Below are 17,229 nucleotides of genomic sequence, written 5' to 3'. Positions count from 1 at the left end.
TCCACGTCACAGAGTGACGCGATTGGTCGAGCCCCCGGCGGAAACGGGAAATAATTCCTGTAGACACTGTTGTTTGCTGCTGTTTGCTCACACGGAAGGAGCGTGAGCGACTGCGTATCTGCTGCTTTCCTTTCGCTCTGCTTCAGCGGCTTCTTCTCACCGTTTTGTCTCAGTTGGTCTTTTCAGACGACCATGTCTGTTGTTCCGGACAAAAGAGCATCGGAGGATGAAGTGGATGCTCGGGCTGACGGTGCCGACGCTCGGGCGGACCGGTAATATGCCTCCTGATATCTTTTGCTTTTATCCGCGGTAAACATGGCGCCCTAACATGCAGGACATCATTCGTACATGTAGGGCTGACCTTTGGTTCAGAAACGCGCAATGAGAGCATCGTTAGGGAAGGTGGACGGTGGGTCGCCAATTAGCCGGGGCAAGGGCCGCATTGGCTCAGTCAGTCGGGGGGGATGTGAGGACATGATGCTTTGGTAATGTTTGATCTTAGCCCATTTAAACTAGTCTAACTGGTTTCCCGGCTAAATGGACGCGTGTCTGCATTTTTGGGGTCTGCTGTGCTGTATCACTATGTCAGTGTATGTGCTCCTCAGAGCCTCGAGCTCCTCTCCGTCCCCTGGATGCTCGCAAGTGGACGCCAAGGCCGAAGACCATCTGTACCGGTACAAGTTGGACTACCCTAGCCTCGGAATGTGCGTCATCATCAACAACAAGAACTTTGACAAGAAGACGGGTAACTATCAATCAGGAGTCCGGTCCGTGTTGGCGCTGTAGTTCAGTCCTTTTTTTTTATAAGTTGGTTTATAATTAGATATTCGCTTTGCATAGCACCTGCAATGGGTTTGCCATCTAAGTGGCAATGTCTTCCTGAACATGGCTCGGTTTGTAAAGTAAAACATTTTAGTTCCACATTCTCCAAAGGTATAAATAAAAATACAAAGCAAGACGCGAATATCATTTTGCTCACACGAAACTGTCGGATAACTTAGGGACCGTGTTGAAAGTGCCGATCGCCAGAACACCACTTGTGTGTGACTTGTAACCGTCTATCACTATAGCAGTTTGACAAATTGTAGTAGCTCCTTCCTTTTTTAAGCCTTTTTAAGACATCAAAACCAAGTTCAGTTGAATCCTGTATAATCCTGGAAATGCTAATCCAAATATTTCCGAAAGAGGTAGGTTTTTATTCGTCGTTTAAAGGCACCCAATGACTCGGACATCCATTTCACCACATAGGCGCCAAAACAGAGGAGAGTCTAGACACCTTGAGAGATGGTGGGACCTGTTGAGTGGTTCTGTGCGCGGTGAGAAGTTTTTCTTAGGTAGGAGGGTGTTGGTACATTTTTAGCTTTGTAGGCAAGCATCAGTGTTTTTAATCTGATGGGGGCAGCTGCTTCAAGCCAGTGGAGGGAATGTAGGGGTGGGGTGGGGACACTTTCAGAAAGTTGAAAATGATTGACATGCATCAATCCATGCAATAAGTGTCCTTTCACTCTTCAGGGAATGTTCACACCCATTTTCTTTTCAGAACACCACTTGTATGAGACCCACAACCATCTATCAGTACTGCAGTTGGATAAATGAGTACTGACTTTGTAGTATTATAGTGGCAGCTGTCATGAGCATGTATGGTCACCCCACCATGACTGGGGTTCCTAATGAGAGGATTGCAGGTGCTATGTAAACTTTTATCAACTGCCCATAGAAAAGTCTATTTGTACTATTCTATACATATTACAATAATTATGAAGACATCAAAACTATAAAATAACATATTAGCAATTATGCACTGACCAAAAAGAGTATTAAACAAAAACAAATTAATTTTTTTGGGGGGGGGGAGGGCAGCTCTGTGGGTTGGGACTAAGAAGTTTGCCAGTTCACATCCTGTGGTCAGCAGGGTGGCTCTTAACCCCACTCACTCCAGGGACTGGCTGCCCCGACTGTCTCCTGTATGCCAGCTTCATGAAGTGGCTTCCTGAGATGCTTTTCCTGCTGCCCTGAAGGAGGTCCCACATATGTCCCTCATTGGCTGCTTTTCCCTCCAAAACCAGGTGGTCAGGTCATGTGATGGAGTACGACCACTCTCCTTTGTAGCCAGCTTGACATTACTGGCCCTGTATATTGGGATATGAGATTTTGGTCCTATCACACAGCCCTATAGCCCTTTCTGTCTCTGTGTGCCCCTCCAGGCATGAACACCCGCAACGGCACGGATGTGGACGCCGGGAATGTGATGAAGGTGTTCACCAAACTGGGCTACAAAGTAACCGTGAAGAATGACCTGACTGTGGAGCAAATCAAGCAGGTGTTGTCAAAAGGTGACTCCCTAACCCTCATTGGTTCCGAGTGATTCAGGTGTGCATTGTGGGTGCTGTCATGGAGGTCTCGCTGGATTCTATTGATGGGCATGCTTAACATACTAGTAGTCAGCTTCTTACAAAGCCTCCTCAGGGGTGGGTTTTGTGGGCAAAATTGGATCTTGAGTACATTTGGTAAGTGGGGGGGGGGGGGGCATAGTCCAGGTGTTACTCTTTGTGCGCTGCAATCATTGGATCAGAGTGCTTTTGCTAATTAATGTGTTACATTTCGAGTCATAAAGTCTTTTCCCTGAGATAACACCAGGGAGCCGGCGGTGGACCTTAGACGCCTGCGATTCGCCATGCTTGTATAACTTTTCTCACTTAATCGGCCATTTTCAGTGCAGTCCTGGAAGATTAGGAGTGTTGTGATGGGTTTGATAGTAAGCTGATAATTCCAGTAAATGGAATTTCACAAATAGCTTTGTGTATTTGTCTTTCTGCATGAGTAACTGGCCGACCGGTTGTCGGGTTTCCCTGTGAATAGGTGCTGCATTTGTATTGTGTGCAAGATTATATTTTCCCCTGCCTAACAAGGATGTAGACATACGTCGTTTCCCCTCCTTTTCACATTAATGCTGATGTCCTTGTATGACTAGTCTGTTGGCTGTACTTCAGAGATGGAATCTCCTCCTGACATGACTTGTCACGCTGGCAGAAGAGCTTGTGGTGACGTGTTATTTTAATAGCTTGCAACATCCTTTCCTTGAGGAGGGGATCCCCCCCTTGCTTGTGCGTCCGCACCGCGGATTTGTGGGTTTGACACTGGTGTCCAACCGTACACGTGGCATTCATGTCGCACCCCCAGCTGCCCGGGAGGACCACAGCAAGGCGGCCTCCTTTGTGTGTGTCCTGCTGAGCCACGGTGACGATGGCGTGCTCTACGGCAGCGACGGCCCGGTCGAACTCAAGATCCTGACGGGTTACTTCCGTGGCGACCGCTGTCCGACCCTGGCGGGGAAACCCAAACTCTTCTTCATTCAGGTACTGTCAGGTGTGACAGCGGCGGCGGTAAAGTCAGACACAGAGTCTGCATTCTGATTCAGGCGGTCTCATTAATGGTAGGCGTGCCGAGGGACTGATTTGGATCAGGGCATTGAGACGGATGGGCCCGGGAGTTCTCCGGACAGAATCCCCGTGGAGGCAGACTTCCTGTACGCATACTCCACTGCCCCAGGTATGGTGCCGACTCACTTGGTCCCTGGGAGAGGTGGGGGTCGGTGAGCTGTGGCTGTTTCACGTCTCTACTTTACCCCTACCCCTACTTCAGGGTACTACTCATGGAGGAACACCATGTGCGGGTCCTGGTTCATCCAGTCTCTCTGCGACATGCTGGCCAAGTATGGGAATCGGCTGGAGCTCATGCAGATCATGACCCGAGTCAACCACAAGGTGGCGCTGGACTTTGAATCCTCATCCGACATGCCTGGATTCCACGCGAAGAAGCAAATTCCTTGTATAGTGTCTATGCTGACCAAGGAGATGTACTTTAAGTCATAATGATGGTCCGTAGCTAGGAAGCTGGGTTTTATATTCTGTGTGTTTTATTATTCAGGGTTGTGTCTAAGCCTTTTTACTTGATTGGATTTAAATGAAAATGTGCCTCCATTAAGCTGCACAGTTGTTCCAGGGACTTCTGTGCTTTATAGGACATATTAGACTTCGCAGCACTTTGCTAACGGGAGTATGCTGTCATGCAGGTAACCATGGTGACTGCGCAGAGCATACCTACTGCCCCTTTCTCAGGCAAGTGCAGTCATGTACCTGCGGGCCTGAGCCGATGTGGGGAAGCGGGAGCCTAGCTAAGCCTGAGACCTGGCCCCCGCTTCACAGTCCCCTCTGCACATCCCACCTTGGTCAGCTCGGTCCTCCATTTTAGGGTTTTTGCAGGTAGTGCCCTTGGCCTCCCTGCGTTGACTGTAAGCTCTGTTCTCCCACACTGTGATCTTTGTGGCCTGAACCCCCCCACTCCCCACGCTTCCTCCCATTGTGTGTCCCGGCTGTCTAGGGAAGGGGGGGGGAACCCGAAGCTTGCAGGTGGATGCTGTTCCAAGGCCCTTAGCCTGAAGCGGGGGCATGGTTGTTAAAATTTAAACCATAGCCAAGGCCTGAGGGGATGGATTTAAAGGCATGTTTTGAGTTTCATTTGGGGGTGATGCGTCTGCAGGGAAATTCCATGTGTTATGTAGCAGTTTAGCTGTTGAATTTACTTTTTTTTTTATAAGGCATTTTGTATTTTCACTGTTCTGATGTATTTGATGATCACTGCAGCTTCCTATAGAAGTCGACCACTACAGTGAGCATGTGTCCTGAGTCTTATTAAAGGCAGTCATTTTGGAGAAGGTTGTTGTGTTTTCCTGTGTGTTTGCTGTCTGAGTTCTACAGGAAGCTCAACAAATGCATGACTCCGGGCTCCTTGAATGGGAAAGGCCCTGTTCTCCAGCAGGGGTGAGTCTTGGCCCTTATCTACTAAGACCTTGTGGGGCTGCAGCTGGCAGCCTGCCCACTTTATCAGAGACGTGCCTCTTAATCGTTGAATTCTGGTGTGTAAGGTCAGGCACCTCACCATGCGGTCAGGGTTACAACCATTCATAATAGAATGGATCATTCGGAAGAGCTCAGGTAATTTCAGTGTGGTAATGTCAAAGGATGCCACTTTGCAATAAGTCAGTTTGTGAAATATCTTCCCTGCTAGATATTCCATAGTCAACTCTAAATTGTATTATTGCAAAGTGGAAGCTTTTGGGAACAACAAATTCAGCCACGGAGCTGTTACCTATCTGACTGCATTATGCCGACTGTAAAGTTCAGTGGAGGAGGGATAATTGGTTGGGGTTGTTTTTCTGGGGTTGGGATTGGCCGTTTACCTCCAGTGAAGGGAACTCCTTAATGCCTCAGCATACCGAGTCATTTTTGACAATTCTGTGCTTCCAATTTTGTGGGAACAGTTTGAGGAAGGTCCTCTCCCGTTTCATCATGATTGTGCCCCAGTCCACGAAGCAAGGTCCATGGTTGGGTGAGTTTGATGTGGAAGAACTTGAATAGCCAGTCCAGCCTGCACAGAGCCCTGATCTCAACCCCATTGAACACTTATGAGATGAACTAGAATGGAGATTGTGAACCAGGCCTTCATGTCCAACATCAATGCCTGACCTCACAAGTGCTTAATGGGCAAAAATCTCACAGATAAACTCCATGACTTCACAAATAAACAAGACACATTAGTAGGATATTAGTTTTTAATGAGGGAAGAACAATCTAAAGTGCTTCAGGATTTTGTTCATTATTCAGTGAGGCTGTCCCAAAACACTCCCCACTCCAAGTGCAGAGATGCAGGACAGCAGCCAGCCCTCGTGAGGGGCTCAGCCATCAGCTTGTAGACAGAAAATAGATAAGGCAGTGGTCAGCAATTTTTGTGAAGGGTGTACCCAGGCTAACCTTAAATCAGGCAAGCTGTCATTTAAGCTGCAGGGAGCGCCATTGGGTTGTGTAACACCCTGCATGGTCTCTGGGTACAAACCGCTGCATAGCTGGTCATGGCTCAGAGTTGGCTGTATACTCCCGCTTTGTGTGGTTTGGGTGTTGGACGGTACCCAGGAATTTGGGGTGGTATACCTTCAATCATAATGTAAGTAATGAAAGGGACGAAACATGGTAAAGTCCAGAGTTTGTGGTGAGAGATGTGGCCGTCCTTATAAATCTATGTCCCTCAATATTTTAACCGGGTGATTGGAGAATATCTATCACGTTTTTTGGAGATGGGAAGGCACTGAGAAACCGATCGCACTAAACTGAAGTGGTGGTAATAACGTTTTGAAGCACATCCTTAGTTTGGCAGAACCAGGTCACCGGTATACTGGGATATAATGCAGGACTGGCTGTATCACTGTAATGTAATTGTGTTCTCGTCTGTTCAAGCGGTAATATGATAAGGAGACGTTGTAGCACAGATCAAAATATCTGACGTAAGCAGCCCAGGCCGACCGTATCCTGTTTGCCCCCCCCCCCAATAAAATGTTGCAAAACCACGCATCTGAAGCGGCGCGTTTCACATAAGCATAGGTGAAAGCGATGTAACTTATTAACGGAAGCCATTGTGAAACGCATCCACGGTCAGCCGTCCTGCAGAGCAGTGTAAATGCATAGGCGAACACCACCTCGTGTATCATGAATGCCCGGAAGGGGGGCATTCACGGCGGTTACAGTGGCGGAGAGACGCTGGAGGAGAAAGCAAAAGAGGACGGACTTGCAGACGAGCCAACGCGGAGAGAAGCGAAAATGAAAACTGAGTTTCCGAGAAGCAAGCGGAGCGGGAGGGCGGACCGAGGCGCAGGCAGCCGCCCACTGGCTGTTCTCCCCCCTCCTCCCTCCCTCCCCCGGCTCCACGCCCTCCGCTCGGGGAGATCGCAAAGCAAACACGTCGGGAGGGGATTTCCACCCCGGGTCGCCGTTTCCTTCGCTTCTTTTGCTTTCGATCTGGTCAGCGTCGCGGGGGGGGATCGACTTTAAGTTTTGCTTTTTGTTCTGCGACCCGGCGTGTCTCCCCCCCGCCCCCACCCAACAACAGCCCGAAGTTAAAACTTTTCATATTTTTCGCGGCAGTTGACGGAGCGTCGGCGCCTGTGGACGGATTGGGAAGCCAGAGGGGGTAACTGGATCGCAGGTAAGGACGCGCTGTTTTCATGCCGCTCTCGGCGTGGTGTAAGAGCAGGAAGTAGCGCCGCGCTCAAGACGTATCCGCGATAACGTGCGGGATCCACTTTAATTTCACTTTTGGAATTACGACTCTGAGGGTCTGTGTCGCCAGTTTATCTTACGGCAGTGTTTATCGACGCGTCTCACGGAGACTGCTCGTAAAGAGGGAAGCGGCTCTGCGCAGTTGTATAATAGAGTGAAAGGTGGTAGGAATCGGCCTTGACGTGCTGCCAGACGGGGGCAGCGAGGCACCATGTCCGGTACCTTTAACCGATTGGGGGCCGTGGTTAAAATTAAAGTGGCGTTTCTAAGAATAGGCTGATTGTCGGGTATTCCGGTTATCGAGGCTGTTCGCGGAGGGAGAGGCGTGCAGAGATGGAGATGCTGGGACGGGGCCCCGCGTGCAGAGTATCGATTGTTTATTTGCGGCGTAGACAGTTTCAGTGTGACACGGCTTGGTACGCCTGTGTCGGCGGGTGCATGTCATCGAATAAGGCCGATGTGTAGGAGACCCTGTGTATGTTTATCTCCTGGTGAAAAGGGGGACTTTGCACTTTGCTCTACCGACTGGCGAGTGCGAAAAACACACGGGCGCCACACAAACTTGCCGTCGCTGTCGCGTCAGCTGGCAGCGGTCCGATTGGCTGAACCCGTGGCGAGGGCGACCAATCAGGAGCCTGGGGAGCGTGCAACCGAACACGGTGCCGGGGTGAGCGGCCTGGGCATGCGCAGTACGCGCTGGCAGGGGCCGGATCTGGCAACAGAGCGGCTGAAAAAATAAATTGGCATGTAAGAGTAAATATGTGGGTTGTGCCAAGTCGTCGTGTCATGAGTTTGTGACATTTCAGTGGAAAACTGATAGCTGAAGTGGCAGTATGATTACTGTTGAGTGCGCACTGACCTGTACTGTCGAGATGCGCTGAACAATAAATATCGATGGGAATAAGGGAAGTCAACATCTTTGAGGGTGCCGGTTGATTCTTGTGTAATGTTCTCGATGTGCACCCTGTTGGTGACATCATCTAACCTTCCTGGCGGTGTGACGGGGTGGAATGAAAGATATTGATCAAACAGTATAAAGATGGGGGGAGGAGATCTGAAATCTGCCAGTTAGAGTAGGCCCTGCAGGTGGGTGCTGTGAGTGTGCCTCATAGTGTTGTATGATTTGAACTGCTGTGTTTGTGTGAGAGGGGGCCCTGTGCCATTTGTTGTTCAGGAACTGCATGTGGTGATAAGCTTATAGTTGTATAAGCACAGGAAAGGTAGAACCGGTTTGTCCACTTTCCTGGTGTAGTGTCGGGTGGGGTGGCTCCGCCCACAGCTGTGACTAACTGAGGCTTCCTGGTGGTGTTTGTCTTGGGTCTTTTTGAATGCCCCCCCCCCCCCCCATTTTAAATGTGAGTCTGCAGTTTATCCTGGCTGCACCTCTGTGAGAGGCTCTGGTTTGACTGAAACCTGATTTGTGCTGAAGCTTTGTGCCTGTGGATCTGTTGTACAGAAGGTGACCCTCGAAGGGGAGTGCCGGTGGGCCGTCTTCAGGGGTAGCTGACGTCACACTGTGGCGGTGGAGCACCATACTGCCAGTGCAAGTTGGTCACTAGGCCGTGTGTCCTGCTCCCTGAGCCCAGGGTCTGTAGGATGAGGGTGTGTGTAAGAGTGAGGAGTATGGGAGCTGCTGCTGGAGATAGAAAGGAGGTGCTGAATCACAGATGAAGCTGGAGGTTCTGCACCTCTGTCCTGAAATGCACACTGAGGATGTGACCCTGTCACAATGTATGGAACAATACTGACCTCATGCTCAGTTGCCAAGTGATCCGTCCAGTAATGTAGCTGATTGTAGATAAAGTTCAACGATCATCGACTCCATTCAGAGTCACTCGAAGGCAGGGTAAGTTGATGCCCCCCTTCCCCCGTGGTGCAGGCCTGCCGCCATGCCGGTGGAGCGGATGCGCATGCGGCCCTGGCTGGAAGAGCAGATCAACCAGGGCTTGATACAGGGGCTGAAATGGGTGAATAGGGTAAGTGGGGGCTGCCATGCGTGGGTGGGGTGACCGGCTGGCTGACCGTAACCCACTTTACTGGCTTATCGCTTCGCCATGTAGGAGAAAAAGATCTTCCAGATTCCCTGGATGCATGCAGCACGACACGGCTGGGATGTGGAGAAGGACGCTCCCTTATTCAGGAACTGGGCCATCCACACAGGTAACAGTCAGGGTGAAGGGTCACAGGGCTGTGGTGTCTTTGAGCCTCTTTCCATGGAAAGTAATGTGACTGAGCATGAGCACGCAGGAGTCAGGGCTGATGGGTGTTCGTGCGGCATGCCGTCCCTTCTCTGTTCAGCCTGAGCTCTCTGCCATTCATGCTAACCCATTTTGATGTATTAAAAAGCAAATGTCTTGTGATGTCTTCTATCCCAACCCTGCCTCAGATGTAAACCTAATGCCTACACAGAATTGTAATTTGTGGCATTTCAATTAAGGGATTATTTGTAATCCTGTGACTCTGGCTCTCCCCTGCCTGTACCCCACAGGAAAGTACCAACCGGGTATAGACAAACCGGACCCTAAGACGTGGAAGGCCAACTTCCGCTGTGCCATGAACTCTCTGCCAGACATTGAGGAGGTGAAGGACAGGAGTATGAAGAAGGGCACCAATGCCTTTCGTGTCTACAGGATGCTGATGGAGTCTGAGAGGCCCAAGAGGAAAGGTGGGTTTGGAGCGTCACTGTCCTGTGTGCAGTGTTGAGGTCTGAGTAGACTGAGGGGATGGTGTCGACAGGACTAGATGGAGTGAAGGTGTGTAGCTGGGGGAGGGCCGTCCGGTGACGACTAGAAATTCCAGTTAGACGTGAAATGTCACATGTCAGAGTAGATATGAAGCTGTATGGGGTGCTGTGCTGTGTGCACTTTCCTCGAGTGTGAGAGTAGATGTGAAGCTGTATGGGGTGCTGTGCCGGGTGCCCTTTCCTCGAATGTGAGAGTAGATGTGAAGCTGTATGGGGTGCTGTGCCTGGTGCCCTTTCCTCGAATGTGAGAGTAGATGTGAAGCTGTATGGGGTGCTGTGCCTGGTGCCCTTTCCTCGAATGTGAGAGTAGATGTGAAGCTGTATGGGGTGCTGTGCCTGGTGCCCTTTCCTCGAATGTGAGAGTAGATGTGAAGCTGTATGGGGTGCTGTGCCTGGTGCCCTTTCCTCGAATATGAGAGTAGATGTAAAGCTGTATGAGGTGCTGTGCCGGGCACCCTTTCCTCAAATGTGAAAGTAGATGTGAAGCTGTATGGGGTGCTGTGCCGGGTGCCCTTTCCTCGAATGTGAGAGTAGATGTGAAGCTGTATGGGGTGCCCTGCCAGGTGCCCTTTCCTCGAATGTGAGAGTAGATGTGAAGCTGTATGGGGTGCCCTGCCAGGTGCCCTTTCCTCGAATGTGAGAGTAGATGTGAAGCTGTATGGCGTGCTCTTCCGGGTGCCCTTTCCTCGAATGTGAGAGTAGATGTGAAGCTGTATGGGGTGCTGTGCCGGGTGCCCTTTCCTCGAATGTGAGAGTAGATGTGAAGCTGTATGGGGTGCTGTTCCGGGTGCCCTTTCCTCAAGTGTCAGAATATATGTGAAGCTGTATGGGGTGCTGTTCCGGGTGCCCTTTCCTCAAGTGTCAGAATATATGTGAAGCTGTATGGGGTGCTGTTCCGGGTGCCCTTTCCTCAAGTGTCAGAATATATGTGAAGCTGTATGGGGTGCTGTTCCGGGTGCCCTTTCCTCATGTATGATTGTTTCTCCTCTTTCAGGAAAGAAAAGGGCTGAGAAGGAAGAGAAAGTCAAGGTGAGTGTTGTGGTGAGTTTCAGAGCTTGATGGCTGAAGTGGTTGTGCTGCCCCTCTCATGCCCATGGATGTGCCCTGTGCCAGATGGAGCGGCGGCTGGGGTCACGGGCAAACAGCAACGGGCAGCCTGGCCAGGGAGCACTGGCAGTCAAGGCGGAGGACGTGGCCGACAGCACTGTAGCGACTGGTAGGTCCCTGGGCTGTGAGCAGGGCCTCGTACCGGGCTCTGGGATTTCTGTGCCAAAAGGGGGGGGCACTTGCAGACCGCGTTGGTGCTGTGAAGTTCCTCAGACAGGGCTGTGTTTGACACACCTGCCATTTCAGTTTGTGGGTAAGTGCTCTGTGGTTTGGAGATGACAGTACAGTGACACACCGCTTGTTTTCAGCTCATCCTACAGTCAAAGGCTATGAAAGAGAAGATCTGGATATTAAATATTGAGCTAATTTCTTAATGGCCAAATTGAAGGGATGTTAAAATGCAAGTTCCTTTTTTTTTTTTGTAAGAGAATGTAGCCCAACTCGATTGACACACACACACCTAGTGCAGTGTGTCATAGTCGGTGTCTGACATTGTCTCTGCAGAGCCAGTGAGGGCAGGGAACCGCAGCACACTGGAAGAGCAACTGATCATCAGCGACCTGCCTGACGTGTGCCAGACCATAGAGGTGATGACGGAGAACGAGGAGCAATCAGTGACGTCCAGCCATTCGTACCCTCTGCAGATTTCGCCCGTCTCGTCATGTGGAGGTGAGTGTGCTCTTGTGGGACTGGAATGAAATCGAGGGCGTGGAAATTCCCCAGACCCCGTGTGTCAAGCTGGTTATTCCTTCTGTGTGGAATGAATTGCTTTAGGAACTCCTGGTGTTGTGTAGTTGAACGGTTCCTTGCTTGTTTTTGACTTTGCAGAGAGTGACACAGAGAGCATTCATAGTGAAGAGGAGCAAGCAAAAGAGGAGGTGAGTGGCTGCAGGTGGGCGAGTGGCTGTCACCAAGGCAGCCTGCAGCTAATGGGCCTTTGTCCCCTGTCCTGCAACACTGGTACCAGTGCCGTACACAATCATGGCAAAGGAAGCCAGGGTTTTTTGCACTGAATTCCAAAATGGGCGATATGTGACATTATCAACATCTCATGCTATGCTCACGCAGTTCTTATGTCGCAAGGACTGCGACAGCTGGGTTGTGAGGCATGTTATTTGCATAACAAATCAAAAAATATGTACCTGGTACAGTAAGAAACTGGCACAGAAGGCAAGTACCCTAAAATGATACCGTAATTTTACCGTGCAGCAGGTCCTCCCCACCTCAGCAGGCATGTTGGGCAGTGTAATATTTGTTTACTGCACCGCAAATAAAATTTTCAGTTTCCATCGCAGTTTCACAAAGTACTACTAGCTACAAATGGAGTCCCTGCTACTGGCATGTGCAGGTGGTACTTCAGCACCTTGCCTAAAGCCTCGTTCATACTTCACTTTTGCGCTTTCGGGCTGTAGGTGGTCATCCGTATGGCACCTTATGGTCATACTACACTTGGCTGCGGATGGTTGTGCTCGGTGCGTGTATACAGCAGTGATGTACCACCAGACCAGGAGAGGGCAGATGTATTGTAGCAAACACAAATACCAGCAGTGTAGTGAATCGACTTGGCCAGTACAGCCGTGGCCAAAGTTTTGAGAATGACACAAGTATTGATTTTCACAAAGTCTGCTGCCTCAGGGTAATTGACATGTACTCCAGAATGTTATGAAGAGTAAGCAATTGAATTGCAATTAATTGCAAAATCCCTCTTTGCCATAAAAATGAACTTAATCCCAAAATTGATTCAGCTGTGGGATCGGAGCAGCACCAGTGCAGAGCTCGCTCAGGAATGACAGCAGGCAGGTGTGAGTGCATCTGCACGCACAGTGAGGTGAAGGCTTTTGGAGGATGGCCTGGTGTCAAAAAGGGCAGCAAAGAGGCCACTTCTCTCCAAAAAAAATATCAGGGACAGACTGATATTCTGCAAAAGGTACAGGGATTGGCCTGCTGAGGACTGGGGTATGGTCATTTACTGTGATGAATCCCGTCTCCGATTGTTTAGGGCATCTGGAAAAAAGATTGTCTGGAGAATTAAAGGTGAGCACTACCATCAGTCTTGTCATGCCAACAGTAAAGCATCCTGAGACCATTCATGTGTGGGTTTGCTTCTCAGCCAAGGGAGTGGGCTCACTCACAATTTTGCCTAAGAACACAGCCATGAATAAAGAATGGTACCAAAACATGCTCCAAGAGCAACTTTTCCCAACCATCCAAGAACAATTTGGTGACAAACAATGCCTTTTCCAGCATGATGGAGCACCGTGCCATAAGTGATAACTAAGTTGCTCGGGGAAAAAAACATCAACATTTTGGGTCCATGGCCAGGAAACACTGAAGCAGCAAACTGTGAAAACCAGTACTTGTCATTCTCAAAACTTTTGGCCATGACTATTATAGTAACAAAATTAGCTGGGATCCCAAACCTTCCCACTCGGCTCATTTAATTATTTTTCTCTACTCATTGTAACTGTATTCATGAATGTTTGCTTCATCCACCCATTTTCTATAACCATTTATCCTTTTCAGGGTTGTGGGGGGTCTGGAGCCCGTAGGCATAAGGCAGGGAACACACCTACCTACCTACCTTCAGGGTAACTAGTTAAGAAACTGCATATTTTTAGACTGGGGGGTGGAATTGGGGTACAGTCGAACTTCGTTACAACGTACCTCGGGGGACATTAAGAATTTGTAAGTTATAACCATAGTACGTTGTAACCAAGTCCCTCAAAATGAATGATAGAACACAAAATGTATATAAAAAAACTTTTAGAAAACACCCCTCAAGTTGACACTATGACATACAGCTTGTGTAGTTTGAAGAATATAATAGGAACTATATTCTTCAAACTAGGTTAATATCAGTTACTCATAGACAGCCGACATAACGCAAAATCCACTGCCGGCTTATCGTTCAAATCGCCTTACTGTAACCTAATGTAAAACCGAAATTATGCACCTGTATATGATTCAATTGGCTGAAATAAATTTCGATACATGTGTTAGACATCTGTCTTTTGTTAATTTCTTTCACTATATGTCACACAATTACCCCAATAACCACACAGTTTCAGAACTTAGTTCGCGTCGGCAGTATAAGGCTGCCATGTATAATTCTGAATTATTTCCACCTTGTCGGTCAGCGCAATCCGTTTCCTTTTAGCAGGCATCTTGCTTGATATGCGGCAGCATGACACCATGAAAAAACGGGGGCTGCATGCAAGAAGTCCGGCCGGCGTGGAATGCTTCGTGAGGATAGGTTCATACAGTTAGGCGTTGCTAAGCGATGTAGATGGCCGGCAACAGCCGATTCTGAATTGTGCGCGCGCTCGGAAGATGAGGCTGTACGTTGTAACGATGGTCAGTTTGTCTATTTTCCTCTGAAAATCATACGTTATATCGAAGTTTACGCTGTAAAGGTGTACGTTCTAAGCGATACCGGCAAATGGAATAATGCATTACGCGAATTCGGGACATCGAAATTTGAACGTTGTATTGGTGTAAACGTTATAAACGGGGTACGTTGTAACGAGGTTCGACTGTACCTGGTGGAAATCCCACGATGACACAGGGAGAATATGCAAACACTGCCGCTGGTGCCCTCACAGAGACTCGAGCGCTGGTGCCCTCACAGAGACTCGAGCGCTGGTGCCCTCACAGAGACTCGAGCGCTGGTGCCCTCACAGAGACTCGAGCGCTGGTGCCCTCACAGAGACTCGAGCGCTGGTGCCCTCACAGAGACTCGAGCGCTGGTGCCCTCACAGAGACTCGAGCGCTGGTGCCCTCACAGAGACTCGAGCGCTGGTCCCAGAGGTGTGGCACCACTATGCCGCCCATATTTGCCTCCTTCAAATTAAAAATAGGCCATGAAAAAAAATACTGTTACTAAAACAAATTTGGTTAGCAACCATGCATTGAGAACTTTTTTAAAAAATGCCTTTAGTTCTTTTGTCAGAAAGTTTGGGCCTGGCTAGTGCCTGGATGGGAGACCAACTAGGAAAGCTGGGTTGCTGCTGGAAGAGGTGCTGGTGTGGTCTCTGTGGGTCCCAATGCCCCATGCTGCAAAAATGGTGCTGTCCGTCAGATCAGATGTAAAACCGAGGTGCTGACTCTCTGAGGTTATAAAAGATCCCTGGGCATCTTTTGAAATAGTAGGGGCAGTACTCTGTTGCTCTGGCTAAAATTGCCCACTGTGGCCCGTTCAAATCCGGCCACCTAATCATCTAATTGGTGAATTTTCTCCTGCCCCTTCACCACCTTAGTTACTGTGTGGTGGTGGTTGGAGTGGCTCTCCCTTGCATCTGTAAAGTGCTTCGAAAAGGTTTGTCTGTGGCTCAGTGGGCCAAGCCTCTGTGCCTGTGATTGGAAGGTCGCCGGTTCAAGCTCATCCTCGGCAGAATAATCACATCTGTGGATCCATGAGCGAGGTCCTTAACCCCCCGCTCCATGGGCACTGATACAGGTGGCTGCCCTTCACTACTGAGCTTGTCCTCACCTACATATGTGTCTGTGTGAAGCACAAGATTGATTAGGTAGAAAACAGTGTGTCCCCCGGGCATCAATAATGTGTCATCATTTCTTTTAATAATTCACTTTGATGTCATCGAGCAACCTCTAAACATGAATAAAACTATGAAAAATTTTGCCAGGAATATTCTTACGGAGCATGACAAGATAATAAGAATCATAGCTCCTAATACAGCTGCTCACCATGACTTCTGCAATCACAGCTGTTCTTGCTCTACTCTCTGGTCATTGCCTGCTGTGTGCACGCAGAGCACAGCCGTCCGCAGCCAGCCCCTTTATATCACTTACCCTCCGCAACCAAATGCACATGCGGAAAAGCAAAGTATGAATTGGCCTTGGTCACACTGACAGGCATGCTTTCTCACACTCTGTCCACCCCAGGGCTTTCACACTTGGCCCTCTGGCCACCACGAGTCCAAGCCTCTCTTCAACAGCGCCAGCACTCTCAGGATCCCCAGTAACACCCTGCCCAGCATGTCCACCTTCGTCACGTTGGGCAAGACCAACTTCCGTGTCATCAGCGGTCGCGAACACACACCACTCATCTCCTACGACACGACGTCCTGGGACCCACAGCGCCGTTCCATCCAGCCCCCGCAGCTGCCTGCTGGTGCCACCCCCAGCCCCACCCACGAGACCAGAGCCAGTGTCATCATGAAGACCCCTGACGCTTCTGCCTCCAGCGTCAAGACCTGCTGATGCAGGCTGCGCTCCCTCAGTCTCCCTGCAGACGGACAGTCTGCATGACAAACTGACATGGGCATCGCTCTCGCTTCTCCCTGTAAATGTCTCACCTCTGCCGTCGCCAGCACCCTCCGCTCCTTCACCACGTATGCCTCTCACCGCCGCCCTTGCGGCCTGCCGTGTCCCTCCCAGGCCTGCCTACAGGGATGACTTTCTCTCTCGACAAGACACAGGACACCTTTTTCCACTTCACCTGTGAGGGTCCCTTCAGTTCCCGCCCTTGGCCCTTCAAAAGCCCAGCCTTCCACGCTCCAGCACATGTAGGCCCACATCACCATAGAGAACTGAGGAGCTGGTCAGGTCGTGGGTACAAGGCAGAAGGGATAAGAGGCTTGGGGTGACGCAGACCAGGCTGGGGCAGTGACAGGGAAAGGTGGGGCTGAGTCATGTAGGCTGGGGCCAGTCTGGGCCACAGTATTAATGAGAAGAGAACCAGGCAGGGGGTGGACCACTGAAAGGCTGGGGCAGCATTAGGCATGGTAGGGGGTGAGGCACAGGGCCAGGGCTCAAGGTGAAGGTGGGCAGGAATGGAGCATGACACGGCAGGCAGGGCCAGCAGAAGGTAGGCCGGACGGGGATGGACACCTTGGCGTTCCACGGCGTGAGCCAGACCGGACGAGCCGCAACACCCCGCGAAGCGCAGGCCGGCCGCGCTCACCTCTCTTCACATCGTCGACCTCTGACCCCACATGCACGCTTCAGACAATTTGCCAAAAAAAAAAAAAAAAACAAAAACAGCAGACTTTTCCTTGAGCTTTTTATATTTCTTTTTAAATAAAGGGAATATTTTATCAAAGGTGGACTACAGGTAAATATTTTATCTTTTTTACCAAAAGTAATTTTATTCATTTGATTCTCCATTTTCATGTCCTTCTGCACTAACGCTCCTTGTCTCTACGTGCACACTTTCCTGCTTCTGCCCGAATGTGTGTGTGTTTGTGTACCTGTGCACATGAACTACTATTAATCCTGTGGATCTATAAAAAAAGATATGCAAACCTCAAA

The 17,229-nt window shown here is 49.8% G+C and overlaps 2 protein-coding genes across 2 annotated transcripts; both read left to right on the top strand.

Annotated features, from left to right (window-relative positions):
* The first annotated feature begins 29 nt into the window (after positions 1-29).
* Positions 30-4,714, top strand: casp3a (caspase 3, apoptosis-related cysteine peptidase a). The gene is made up of 6 exons (XM_023830645.2): positions 30-272; positions 606-745; positions 2,205-2,333; positions 3,181-3,356; positions 3,438-3,549; positions 3,643-4,714. The coding sequence occupies exons 1-6, from the start codon at positions 193-195 to the stop codon at positions 3,870-3,872; spliced, it is 867 nt and encodes a 288-aa protein (XP_023686413.1). The 5' UTR covers positions 30-192; the 3' UTR covers positions 3,873-4,714.
* Positions 4,715-6,743: 2,029 nt separating this feature from the next.
* Positions 6,744-17,229, top strand: LOC111853606 (interferon regulatory factor 2-like). Its single transcript, XM_023830705.2, has 9 exons — positions 6,744-7,035; positions 8,989-9,085; positions 9,170-9,269; positions 9,598-9,774; positions 10,847-10,881; positions 10,966-11,068; positions 11,464-11,628; positions 11,788-11,837; positions 15,862-17,229. Exons 2-9 carry the CDS (start codon positions 8,999-9,001, stop codon positions 16,177-16,179), a joined length of 1,035 nt encoding a protein of 344 aa, XP_023686473.1. The 5' UTR covers positions 6,744-7,035; positions 8,989-8,998; the 3' UTR covers positions 16,180-17,229.

The sequence above is a fragment of the Paramormyrops kingsleyae genome, chromosome 25, assembly GCF_048594095.1.
Source record: "Paramormyrops kingsleyae isolate MSU_618 chromosome 25, PKINGS_0.4, whole genome shotgun sequence".
Lineage (NCBI taxonomy): Eukaryota > Metazoa > Chordata > Actinopteri > Osteoglossiformes > Mormyridae > Paramormyrops > Paramormyrops kingsleyae.
Note: the sequence above shows the minus strand (reverse complement) of the source record. Positions and strands in the feature narration are given on the sequence as shown.

Coding starts and splice junctions, on each gene's coding strand:
- casp3a (XM_023830645.2), top strand. CDS start 193: ATGTCTGTTGTTCCGGACAAAAGAGCATCGGAGGATGAAGTGGATGCT. Junction 2,334..3,180: donor CAAGCAGGTGTTGTCAAAAG/GTGACTCCCTAA, acceptor TCGCACCCCCAG/CTGCCCGGGAGGACCACAGC. Junction 3,550..3,642: donor CGCATACTCCACTGCCCCAG/GTATGGTGCCGA, acceptor CCCCTACTTCAG/GGTACTACTCATGGAGGAAC.
- LOC111853606 (XM_023830705.2), top strand. CDS start 8,999: ATGCCGGTGGAGCGGATGCGCATGCGGCCCTGGCTGGAAGAGCAGATC. Junction 9,270..9,597: donor GAACTGGGCCATCCACACAG/GTAACAGTCAGG, acceptor TGTACCCCACAG/GAAAGTACCAACCGGGTATA. Junction 11,069..11,463: donor CGACAGCACTGTAGCGACTG/GTAGGTCCCTGG, acceptor TTGTCTCTGCAG/AGCCAGTGAGGGCAGGGAAC.